The sequence below is a fragment of the Lepidochelys kempii genome, chromosome 7 (assembly GCF_965140285.1).
Source record: "Lepidochelys kempii isolate rLepKem1 chromosome 7, rLepKem1.hap1, whole genome shotgun sequence".
NCBI lineage: Eukaryota > Metazoa > Chordata > Testudines > Cheloniidae > Lepidochelys > Lepidochelys kempii.
In genome coordinates this window covers 116950891-116964037 of record NC_136386.1, presented here as the reverse complement: position 1 = coordinate 116964037, position 13147 = coordinate 116950891, and the positions used below count along the sequence as shown (strand labels likewise).

The 13147-nt window shown below is 41.7% G+C and overlaps 1 protein-coding gene across 2 annotated transcripts in view; it reads left to right on the top strand.

Annotated features, from left to right (window-relative positions):
- MXI1 (MAX interactor 1, dimerization protein) overlaps nt 1-11919 on the top strand; it is a 90170-nt gene extending 78251 nt beyond the window's left edge. For both annotated transcript variants that reach the window (XM_073354398.2, XM_073354399.2), the window contains exon 6: nt 668-11919. In XM_073354398.2, coding sequence (XP_073210499.1) covers nt 668-831 — 164 coding nt within the window. In that variant the 3' untranslated portion in view covers nt 832-11919. The remainder of the gene's footprint in view (nt 1-667) is intronic.
- The last annotated feature ends 1228 nt before the right edge of the window (nt 11920-13147 follow it).

The window sequence follows — 13147 nt, the reverse complement described above, 5'->3', positions numbered from 1 at the left end:
AGAACCAGGGTGCAATGATGGCAAAGTAGCTAGACGCCACATGGGGGGTCTGAACGCTGTGGTGCTGCTTAACACAGATTCTTCCACAGCCTGCAGAGCAGAGCCGTTGACTAATGATGAATCCAAACTCTGCTGAGTTCTTCATCTTAAGAACATAAGAATGGCCATACTGGATCAGCAATGGTCTATCTCACCCAGTATCCTGTCTTCAGACAGTACCCAGTACCAGATTCTTCAGAGGGACTGAACAGAACAGGGCAATTTATTGAGTGATTCATCCCCTGTCATCCAGTTCCAGCTTCTGGCTGTCAGAGGTTTAGGGACACCCAGAGCATGGGGTTACGTCCCTGGACATCTTTGCTAATAGCCATTCATGGACTTATCCACCATGAACGCGTCTAATTCTCTTTTTGAACCCAGTTCCTAGTTTGGGAGTTTGGGGTTGGCTGACAGCAAAAAAGTTTAGTAATGCCTTTGAAACACATTGAGACGGCATCCTCCTTGCTGAAACAGGCACTCTGCTCCTCCCCCCTTTCAGAAATCATTGCAAATTGTACCATGTGAGGCTTATTTTATACCTGGAGTGTTGATCATTTGTCAATTGTAGAGTTCAAGGCGTAGCTGCCTGCGATAACACTAACCTGCGTGTGTGTCGTTTTCTTTGCAGAAGAGATTGAAGTGGATGTTGAAAGCACAGAGTTCTCCCATGGAGAAGTGGACGATATCAGCACAACCAGCATCAGTGACATTGATGATCACAGCAGCTTGCAGAGTATTGGGAGTGACGAGGGTTATTCCAGCGCCAGCGTCAAACTCTCGTTCGCTTCCTAGAACAAAGTGAGACAACAATGCAAGGCGGATTATTCCACTGGAGTAATCTGAGTTCAGACTGGGTTCTAGATGCAGTATCCTCTTTTAGAAATGACACGTCAACAATGACAGACCTATATATATGTACCCCCTTGGGCAATAGGAGGCCTCCGTAGGAACCCATGTATGTCCATTGGGTCATGTTGCAAAATCTTGGTTTCCCCTAGTGTAGTGAGACTGAACCCTGGTCCTTCTGAAGTCAGTGACGAAACTCCAGTTGGCTTCAGTGAGACCTGGATTTGGCCCTTGCATGATAAATTACTTTGCTTTGACTTTGTTTATTTGAAAGAGGATACTGGAGATTCAGCCCTCTCTCTCTCTCGCTCTCTCTCTCAATTTGTCATGCAATCTGAGAAACGTCCAGTTTTTCTCATACTGCATTCAGATAGAACAACTTGGTTTAGACCCTTCTGGAACTTTCCTGGTCTGGAAATGACTCTGTCCTAATATTTGATCACCATCAGGCATTATAGTAACCTAGCAGGAAGTCACAGCAGCTTGGCCATGAAGACGTGTCCCACAACCTATGAATAATAACAGGTGTTCAGTTCATGCCCAGAGAGAGAGGCAACAGTGAAGATTGTTCAGGAGAAATCATCATTCAGCTCAACGTTCTGTTGGACATCATTTAAAGCAAGTACCTCTACCACATTGCTAGCACTAGGGTACTAAACCGTAATCTACCAGCACGTGGCGGGCTGCGTTGTGGAATGAGGCTGTGAGTCCACACACACACACGCACGCACACACAGAGTTGAGGACAGAAAGAAACCAGCGTGTGGAAAGTCATGCCCAGATACTGAGCCACTATAACCTTTTTATTTAAAGATCTTTTGATAAACGTTTGTAAATGTGTTGGGAGTAAAAACACTCCAAATGTGACACGTCTTTTTAGAGCTTGTCCATATGAAATCTTCAATGTCTTTTATAATGGATTAATGCTACTGAAAAGGTAACTGTTTTGATGCAGCACTTGACCTGATGAAACACAAAAATGCTCTTTGCCGTGCACAACACAAACAAGGTCTGTGCTAGCTTGGAAAGGTCAGGGGTGCTGGGTTTTTTTGGTTTCCTTTTTTGAGAGTCATTCCCTTTGCAAACTTTGAAGGCACCTGATCCCCTATAGTAGTCACAGTTCAATAGTTAAGCTCAGCACTTGTCTCATCTTAATGTAACATTTGGCCTGCGCACATCCCCGTGCGTATCCGCTATCTCACCTATGCAGGTGCTGTTGCTATTGAGAGCTATTGTATTGAATATTTTATAATTTTCTTGGAGGTGAGATTTCTAATGTGCACTTTGAGGGCTTTGCTTTCTTGTGTTTTTTTTTTTTTTAAATGGTGAGAATTATTTTTTTGTTTTCCAAGTTAAAAACCTTCTTACAGAGACCTCACCAATGGCATTGTTTGAAATTTTGTGTACCTTGAAGTAATTTAACTACCCCTCATTACTAAGGAAAAAAATAAAAGGAAAAAATGCTTTATAAAATTTGTAACTTATTGCTGATTTGAATGGGTTGTTAATTTCAGTCCTGTTGATTTTATTGTTTTTAGGTAGGATTGGGCCAAAAACAAAAAAAATGAAGACAACCTTATTTAGCAGTGCAGTGGAATTGTGTTTATATGTTAGAATATGGTCCCATATTAAAGTAGCACTTTAACACCATTAAACGTTTATGGATCTGAAATGAATTGTGTTCCTCCGTCTTGGTTGCTCATATGACTTTAGCATACCCATCTTCTTTCTTGTGCCTGCAGGAAAAAAAGTATATTCCCCTTTAATCCCATGATAAGATCCTGAATAAGTCTAATGTAGATTGTGTCTCATTTCTGTAAATTGCATGTGTTTGAACATTCCTATGTTTCCTATGTTACCAAATCCCCCCTGTGATATGACATCATACATATGAGACACAAAATCCCTGTTCATGGAGTGGAGAAATAATCTTTCCATGCTTTGATGCATTATATCCGGGTTTTTAATTCTTTCCTTTCTTTAAGCCTGAGTCAGGTTGCTACTCTTACTGATCTCCTTACACATGTGCATAGGTAATACTCTGATTTAGCGTGTGTGATCATGTCTCCCTCTAGTGGCTATCCTCAGCAGATACACAAACCGGCCAGTTAATGGAGTTTTTCCATTAGCTGAATTGTTTGGGGCTTCTTTGTTTTCTTTTCAGGCTGCATATCATGGAATTGATCCTTGCTAACAATTCTAGAACCTGTATGTAGGCAGCTGTGGATTGTAACATGTGTTTATCAGCTTAAGTCAATGGGGCTACTCACATTAGTAAGAAGAAATCAAGTGAGTAAAGACTGAAGGATCATACGTGAACTGATAATCATTGACTGAGCCCCCACAACTACCAGTTTTTGCCCATGCTAGAATTATCAACAGCTGGAATTTATATCTGACACTGTTCAAATGAGCTCTGATAGTCACCATTTTGTAGCATCTTGTGCTGTTCAGCTTCTCTGGAGATGAATCCCACCAGTCACGATCACTAGCGAACTCCAGCCATCCTGGGCATCCCCACCTTCTGGTTGTTCCTCTTTGGCTGTGTATTTTTTTTGGATCAAAAAGTACACGACGTGGGCAATGGTAAAAAGGTCGCTTGGCAAAAAAATCATATTTGAGAAATATAAAAGTTAGAGAACTTTAAAAAAATGAAAATGGATAAAGGAAGAAAATCAGTGTTGGGCAATCATGGCAGAGCAGGGCGATCCCAGAGTGTGTTTTTTGGAACCAATTTTTCTGTAAGGCTTTCCAGTAAAGCCACCCATTTGTATGCCTTTGGGATCAATTTGATATTGGCTGTCATCTTTAGGAGTGCAGTCAAGGGTCTGGAAATTTCAATTCCAAATACTGCAGCTGGAAGGGAGGGAAATGTAATCCCCTTGGTAGCTTCCATCTACGCTGTCTTAAGTGACCCACCCAATGGATCGGCAAGTATCAGCGTCCTAGTATAGAGAGCTTTTAGAGAACAAACACAATTTTCCTACAAACCTTTATAGTAGTAGTTAATGACAAAAGTTGGCTGTTTGATTGGGTCCCTTCTATGGATTTCATTGTATCAGTTCCTTTCACACCTCTGGACATTAGTGGAAGATTTGCTATGCGAGAGAAATGTTTCCACAGCTGCTTTGTGGTGTTTGTTCAATCCCTTTTTCATTGCTTTAATACTGTATTGTTAACACTAGCTTTTCTTTATAGATTATTCTAAAAACTAAACTAACATTAGTTATTTTGTTTTGTTGTTAATCTAGCCTTTTGCATCGGAATGTCCAAGACAGCAAATTGGCCCAGAGAAGCCACCATAAATGATTGAGCAGATCATCATAGCTAATTGGCCTATACTATGTAAATCAGATTAGATGATGGTCCCTTCTGGTTATAAAACAAAAAATCATCTACTTCTTCCCATTCTTCAGAACTGAGAAATGCCCCCCAAAGCTTCTGATTTTCGTACATTCTCATGTACTATTCTGCTATTACTGAGATAGCAGTAATTACTTCAGCTGGCTTATGTAATGCAGTTCTTCCTCGAAGTCTCCCATTTGTTGTCTTAAGACATTGTTCATCCAAAGCTGAAACCTTTGAGCCTTTAATATACCCATCTGTGGTGGCACACTTGGATGGAACTCCATGACTGGTTACTGTCCCCGGAGAATTCACTTTGTCAGCATAAGTCTGGGATCAAGGCCTTTATTTGAGTGACATCCTCATTTTTTCCCCCTCTGTCTAGTTTTCTGTACAGATCCAACCCTCAGAAGAGCAGGATTGTTCTTTGTACAAGCAGCTCTTTTTCCCGAAAGAAAAAAAAAAAAAGAGAGAGAGATTGGAGGACATTTCAAATATTGTCTGTACAGTTAGAAGCATAGAGGAAGGTGCAGGAATTTGAAGGGACCATACAGTTTCCATAGATTTGTTAACCAATATGGTTAAGCCCAAGTTGAGAAGCTGCAGAAAATCCATTCCGGAATGAATTTCTGCAACATAAACCCCCTTAAGGCATTGTCTGAACTCTGTCCCAAAGGTACTTTCCACCCCAGAACACCACGTTTCGTTATACCCACTCTCCTTGAGAGTTGGGTAATTAAAGCCCTGAGCCTGGAAAACTCCACAGTTTCAGTGCCCAAGACTGTAACTCTGGTACATGCAGCTCCTTCAAAAGACTTTGTGAATGATGATCCCCAAATGGCAAATTATCAAGGCATTTTGGTCAAGTATAATCTTAGTTTCTAGCAAGAGGTCCTTTCCTCTTTGGAGCATCAGGCGAGGGTGACCTTTGATGTTACTGAGGTATTTGAATTACAGTAAAATCAGCAGGAAAGTCTCATCAGATGAGCTCTTGCCCAACAAAAAGGTTGAGAGTGAAGCTACATTTACTTCCTTCAGACTTACTTCAAAACCTTCTGTATTTTCCGTGCCTTAGAGTTCAAGGATGTGTGTCTCTAGGTGAGGATGCATCTCTGATACGTATAGTTCAGTGTTGCCTTTTGAGCTGGTGGAGTATCCATTTGGGATCAGGAATTCTTACGTTGTAGGTTAGTAGCATAGATTGGGAGTTGTGCAATTTGTTCATTCCTGAGAGGTTTGGCACCAAACGGTTTGGTATGTCTGAAGGGGAATCCATACAGTCCTCCCTGCTGCCAAAATGGAGTCAAGTAAAGGTGCAGCTTTGAACAGAAGATATCAGTTATCCTACAGGCTCCCCTTCCTATGATGCCAATCACATAGTCCCTTATTGTCCCTATAAACAACTGCATCATTATCTCATTTCTTCTAAAGCCTTATCTTATTCCCTTAGAAGCAGAGAGTGAAACTCTCATTAACTTTAGTGGGAACAGAATTGAGTCCTTTTTCCAAAGCACTTTATTCCCACTTTAATCCATTTAGCCCCAATATCTGCTTTCTGCTTCCCACCACATGGCAGACACATTTCCTCATGTTTCCTTTTCCTCTGTCTAAACTTACCTATTCTCATCACATAGCACTTTGCGTCATAAACGATCTCTTTGGTCCTCATAAAATTGACGCGCCGTTCTCCCTGATGTTTTTCCAGGCTTGTTTCCTATGTAAGGTTATTTTTTGTTGTGGCAGTTACTTGGGCTTGTAGATTCCGTGAGCCACACAATCTCTAGTGCAAGCTCTAAATCCATCCTCTACTAAATTTTACAGAAATAAGGTGGCTTTCCTTTAATCATCCCACCTGTATTACCCTCCACATATGCTGCTTCCACCAGAAGCTCATCCTGGTGAGTCTTCTCTGCATAAATTAGGTCTCTAAAAGGTCATTGTGCTACAGAAAAACCTATTCAAAAGGCCATTCAGTATTTTCCTCCTTTTGACACCAGTGTATTACAGCATGTCATTTTGTGTCCAAGAATGAGTTGCGGGGGATGACTGGCTTGCAGCATTTGGTATGGTTACTCTTTGGAGGACTGTCACTCGAAGGTCATTTTAAAGCCCATTCCATTCAAGGTATATTATTGACAGAAGGTAGTCTCAAAGTGATAAATCTTGTGAGACCTGTAGATCGGTAAAAATGGGGTTAACTTACATTTTTTTTTTTAACCAAATTTTTTCCTAGACACTCGTATGCAGAAGAATTTAGTTCTGGCCTTCTTGTTTGGCAAGGTCTGCTTCTGCGCTGCAAACTCCAGAACTTTGTTGTCTTGTCTTTTCTTAGGTTGCTTGCTGCACTCTATGCATAGACCTCATTTATGCTGCTCATTCTTTGAACTACCTTAGGACCTGGGCTGCTCCTACTGAAATGAATGGGAGTTTTCAAAATTAAATTAGTGGGAGCAGGATAGGCTTGTATCAGTTGCTGTCAGTTGAGAATATTTTTTCAGGATCATAACTTTTGTTATGTTTGAGTTCCAGTATTTCCCTGGCACCAGGCCAGAGTGAGGGAAACCCCCTCTCCTTGAAACCTGGGAGTAGCTGCAGTCACCAGGGGTGATCTCCTGACCCCATAGAAGTCAATGGCAAGGGGACCAGGATTTCACCCCAAGAGTAGAGATGTACATGAGAAGCTCACCATTAAAAGAAAAGGTAGGTTGCTTCCTTGAAGCTAATACAATAACTTTGATCCAGATTTCTGAGTGCACCTCCTCTTGAAATATGGGCTTTGCCTTATCTGACTAGTGGGACAGAGAAATTGAGGTTCTGATGTAGCATGGAAGGGTGTCTACACAGCAAAGAAAAACCCACAGTGCCAAGTCTCAGAGCCCAATTCACTTTTCTTGGGCTGTGGAGCTAAAAATAGCAGCGTGAATGTTCTGGCTTAGGCTGGAGCCTGGGCTCCGAGCTCCTCCCCACTCACTGGGTTTCAGAGCCCAGGCTCCAGCCTGAGCGGGAATGTCTACACTGCTGGTTTTAGCCCTGCAGCGTGAGCCCACGTTAGTTGACTTGGGCTCTGAGACAGTGCTGTGGGGTTGGGGTTTTTTTGCTTTTTTTTTTTGCAGTGTAGGGACCGTAGACATAGAGCATATTATGTTTGCTCCCGCAGGTGGAGAGTTCTAGAAATGTTAACCTGGGGATGCACAGTGTGCATCTTGTGTGCTGGAAGGCCGATAACTAGGGCCCTACCAAATTTACAGCCATGAAAAACGCGTCCTGGTCCGTGAAATCTGGTCTTTTATGCACCTTTACCCTATATTGTACAGATTTCACAGGGGAGACCAGCAGTTCTCAAATCGGGAGTCCTGACCCAAAAGGGAGTTGTGGGGGTCGGGTCGCAGTATTGCCACCCTTACTTCTGCGCTGCCTTGAGAGCTGGGTGGCTGGAGAGCGGCGGCTGCTGGCTGGGCACCCAGCTCTGAAGGCAGAACTGCGGCCAGCGGCAGCGCAGAAGTAAGAGCGGCACCAGACCAGGCCACCCTTACTTCTGGGCTGCTGCTGGCGACGGCTCTGCCTTCAGAGCTGGGCTCCCGGCCAGCAGCCGCCGCTCTCCAGCTGCCCGGCGGCGCTGCCAGCAGCAGCCCAGAAGTAAGGATAGCAGTGCTGCAACATCCCCCCACTCACCCCCCGATAACCTTGCAGCCCCCCCCCCAGCTCCTTTTTGGGTCAGGACTCCTACAATTACAACGCCGTGAAATTTCAGATTTAAATAGCTGAAATCATGACATTTACAATTTTAATGACTGTGAAATTGACCAAAATGGACTGTAATTTGATAAAGCCCTACTGATAAATCTCCCAGTGCTCCTCTTTTTTTTTATGGCAGAGTAGAGAGAGCCCAACACACACGCACACCATCAAAAAAAACTCTGCGACACTCAAACAATTCTGTTGAGCAACTTCTGCTAAACTCTGACAAATAGGTTGCTATGGAAAAGCTCCAGCGATCCCGGTGATCTTTGTTCTTGTACATTGCCATGTCTTGCATGCTCTGTGAAATGTAGCTGGTAGGATGAATTTCATGTTTATGAGCCTGTATGTTGTCCTTCGCTGACCACATCTTTCTCAGCTGGCTCCTAGAATTCTACATCCTTCTTATGGGTGGATGGAGCCAGGTGACTGCTGATTCCCTACTGCTGTAGGAAATAGGACTGATGGGATGCGAGAGGGGCCAGCAAACATTGAGCGTTCTGGTTTTGAAAACATTGTTCAATTGAATGATCATTTTACAAGAACCGGATCTTCCTGTTTTAGGGGAGGAAGTTCCTGCATCAGAAATGAATCCTTTCCACCTAGCCTACCCTTTAGTGCTTCCAGTTAGGAGTCTCTCTTTATACTTCTCTTTTGCTGTCATTTAAGAGCACACCTCTTGACTTTCTTGGGATCACATGATGATGGTGGAAAAATTCTGTAATCTGCAAGTTTGTTCCACTGCACATGAACACCATATTTGCTAAAAGGAGGCTGCATGATCTAGTGGTTTGAGCACGTCACTGACTCTTTTGGTCTTGGGTGAATCACTTAATCTCTCTGTGCCTCAGTTTCCTGATCTGTAAATATAGATAATATCACCCTGCATCACAGCCATGTGGTGAGGAGTAAGATAATGTTTGTACGGTGCTTCGAACATATAAAGTACTACACAGGGAGGGGGCAGCGCTAAATGTTACTTTGTTAGTCTGTTCAGCTAGTCAAGTGGTTGGTGTCAACATATTTCTAGGTGATTTAGAATCTATACTAAGAAATATCTGGTAGCTATTACGAGTTTGTGAAGTGTACTCAGAAATGCTGGAACAATACCGTGTAAGTGGATCAAAAATTAAGCAAGCACAGTAGAAGAGAGTAAAAACCTATAAGCCCCATTAATTCAAACTCAATGGGCAGTAGTGGTGTGGAGTTTAAAGCATAAGGTTATATGGAACTTCCCTTCTTCAAGCCCTAGTTTATTGACCTAGAGGACACTTTCACATTTCCCAATACATCTGAACAAGCAAAGGACCCAAGAGGGCAACATAGCTATCTTCAGATCTTGTATTCTTCTCTGTTCTGCCTTTGACTCCAATTGCTGTGAAAACAAATGTTACTGAGACAGAAGATCCATTTTTCTAAATCCGCAAGAAAATAGGCCAAATTCATCCCTTCTATAACACACCCTGGAGATTAACATTACAGCAGGGATGAATTTGGCCCAGTCAGATAATTGTGACCTCCAAGAACATTTGCAAACTATCCCATTCAGCGGTAAAGGAGATGAAAGCCAAAGAATGGACAATAGAAGCTGATCTTCATGGTTGTTTTAACGTCACAATCGTTTCAACTTCCACACAGACTTCAAAGTAATAGATCACATAGAGTACTTGCTTTGGGATACTAATATTCTAGCAAGCAACTCATAGCATTCACTGTAGTTGTGTTTAGAAAAGTTTCCATTTAACCCTCTCCTCAAAACAGTAAGTTTCTGAAGTCCTCCCCCACCCCCAATTTTTTGGCTGTGTGGTCGGTTGGCTGTTTTGGGAGTATTTGTTTTTTGGAAGTTTGAGGAAAAAATCCTTTCAGCTCCTCTGGAGTGATGTGAGGGTGCAAAAATATACACTTATTGCCTTGTAAAAAGAAACATTTGAACCACACTTCAACAGGGTTGCTGCAAAAGCACCTCGAGTTTGAACTGAGCATGGGCATAGTCTCCCTGAGGAGTAGCACCTTTGCTGAGTCTGGGAAGAGGAAGCAATTTTTAGACCAAAGTGTTTGAAAAATTATTTCCAAGCATGTTCCATCAACAACTGTTTTCGTAGAGCTTTGCACCTCCTACGATAAACATTGTCTCTGCCTAACTTGACCAAGTGATTGTCATAAGGTAGGTTAAACATTGAGCTTCAGCTACGTGCTAGTGTCCCCTTATACAATGACACACCAGCCATAAGATTTTGCTTTTTAAACAACATCTCCAGGGGGTTAATTTTGTATTGATGTTTTTACACTACAAATACATTGCTTAAGCAGATTGCTTGTTAACAGCATGATGATAGAAGCATATAATTTAGCATATAACACAAACACTTTCTTTGGAAATGTTGAGTTTAAACTAACCCGTTTAGAGATCAAATAAAAGATTTTGATCAGCAGGTATAAGAACATAAAAATGGCCGTAGCGGGTCAGACCAATGGTCTATCTAGCGCAATATCCTGTCTTCCGACAGTGGCCAATGCCAGATGCTTCAGAGGGAGTGAACAGAACAGGGTAATTTATCGAGTGATCCCCTCCTATCGTCCAAAGCAAGTATAAGAACATAAGAATGGCCGTAGTGGGTCAGACCAATGGTCTCTCTAGTGCAATGTCCTGTCTTCCGCCAGTGGCCAATGCCAGATGCTTCAGAGAGAGTGAACAGAACAGGGTAATTTATCAAGTGATCCATCCCCTGTCGTCCAGTCCCAGCTTCTAGCAGTCAAAGGTATGAAAGAGCAATATGAGCACCAAGTTATCTATATTCTAGCATGACTTGTTTGAAGGGAGAGAAACCCTACTGTTCTATACTTACTATTTCAGTGATCAAGACACACGTGAGTTAGATGGTTAGAAATATCTTGTGAAACTAAGTGCTGAATAAAACTGGTTGAGAAATGTCAATGAACAATAAACATTTGCCATCTTTTTCCTTTTTCCAGCCAGCTCTAGTGCAGAAGTTAATTATAAGATGAACAAGGTCCTTCCTTGTATTTACAGACCTCTAAGTCAAGTGACAATCAAACTTCAGCAGTTAGAAAACAAAGGAATGGATATGTATCCGGACCATGAAATTCACAATAGTCAATATGATTCCCCTAGGCCCTCAGTGCTTTGTTCTCAGTAGTTGAAGCATCTGACAAAAATGCTTATCTGTTTGTTTTATTTTTAAAAACTCAGCTGATGTGAGGATAGTATTGTCCTCCACAGAATTTAAATTTGCTGTTCTTTCTGAAAACCAGCGATGCATTTAGAGCTAATGGGAGTTTTTCCATTAACTTGGGAGAGAAATAAAAGTGGGCTCTTACTAATACAACATAAATATTTCATTTTTCTCCCTATGTACAGAGCCATCTCTCTGATTTGTGAGTCAAGTTTGTGCTGTTATAATTTTCCCAATAGGTTACAATCTGCATGTTAGAATCTGTTTTAGACTGTACTAGATTATGGGTTTCCTGTAGCAGTTTGTGCTTTAAGACGGGAAACATACAGTCCCTCATGTGTCAGCATAATGATATCTTACTATTCTGGAGATGCAGTTTGGAAATTAAATGTGTATCCTTTGACGACAAAAATATTTTTCTAAGGTGTATCTAACTTAATGTGACTTTATTTGTGATTGTTGCAGTGTACATGAGGTTTTTTTCTAAGCTCCCGTGAACATTTTATTTTTTGTGCTGTAACTACACAGGTGCTATAGCCACTTGCTACTCTGAGAAAAAGAACACCACACCATTGAGCGGTGCTGACTCACAAAAGCCAGTCTTTGAAACAATACACAAATGCTGACCCCGTCTCTGTTTATAACATGGGGATGGTGCTGCAAAGATGTTGCATTTTTCATGATTTAAAAATAATTTTGTTTGTGGATATCTGTATTAACTTGTTTAAAACATACAAATAAATTTTATGAAATTTTATGGAGACCACGTAGGTTTTATTACCACTCTGCATATGTCAACCCAAGTTTAAAGTCAAGTCAGCTGACATTTCAGAAATACATTAAAAATTAATGGGTAAGACAGGACTTGCCAAAGTGGTGACTGCTCTGTTATTTACTAGCAGTGCTGTCCTGGTCAGCTCTAGGTCTATTCTGCTTATTTCCATTTCCCCCAGTTTCAGCTTGCTACCATTAATGCCACATCCATCATGCTAGTCCAGAAGTGATTTAGAGCATTCTCCTTGCAGAAGGATCCCATGTAGTTTTTAAAAAAAGGACACTTTTCTGTACTGATACTGACAGCTTGATAACACAACCAAGTGCATTAAGAGCACATTGAAGGGAAAAGGTACATTACCTAAATGCAGAACAAGTAATCAAGTAAATACCACTTTCACATAACTCATGTGGACTTCCACTATGTCAATTAGTTTTACTTTTTTTTTCTTTTTAAATAAAAAAAGGTCCCATGAGACAAGCTAGCTTTAATTGGGGCAGGGGTGTTTCCTACAGTAATGGTGGATCAGCCTGCACGCTTTCGTTTTTGGCAGCCCTCTGCCCTTGACATTCTCTTCAGAGAAAATGGCTAGTGACAAAATGCTTTTATGATGAGACTTTGCCTATACCAAAAGGGAGTGAGTTTTGCCAAAAGAGATTTGCCATTTAAATGTCTGATGCATGATTTTTTAAAAAGGCATTTTCATTCACATCAACCACAGCGCTGTTGAGGAGGGTGGCCTATGCACAGACTATCCTTAAGCTCAGGTCCTGCATGTTTTATAGCAGGAGTTCCAGTCTCTGTTCTTCCTTACACAAAGAAGAGCTGCTGCTTTTGTCAGGAACCATTTCACCCTGGACAAGTGCTGTTTTCTATGGAATGACAGACAGATGCCTCATTACTCAGCCATCTCTCAGTCCAGCAGAACCAATGCCCCCTCTAATGACTGACGGGTGAAGGGGTCTTTGGGTAAAGTGCAGGCTGTTCTGGATCTCTGACATACATGCTGCTTTTTAAAACGGCTGTTTTATGGGGGGGAGTGGGGCTTTCCTCCTTGCACCAGATTACACTTCATTTTAGATTAAAGTCCTTCTGCAAGCAGCAAAATTTATACCCCTGCCACAAGTAGGATACATCTTAAACTAGGCAAAAGTTGCTTAGTTTTGCAATGGAGCATAATGAAATTGAAGCACTTTGTGTGTTTTCCTCT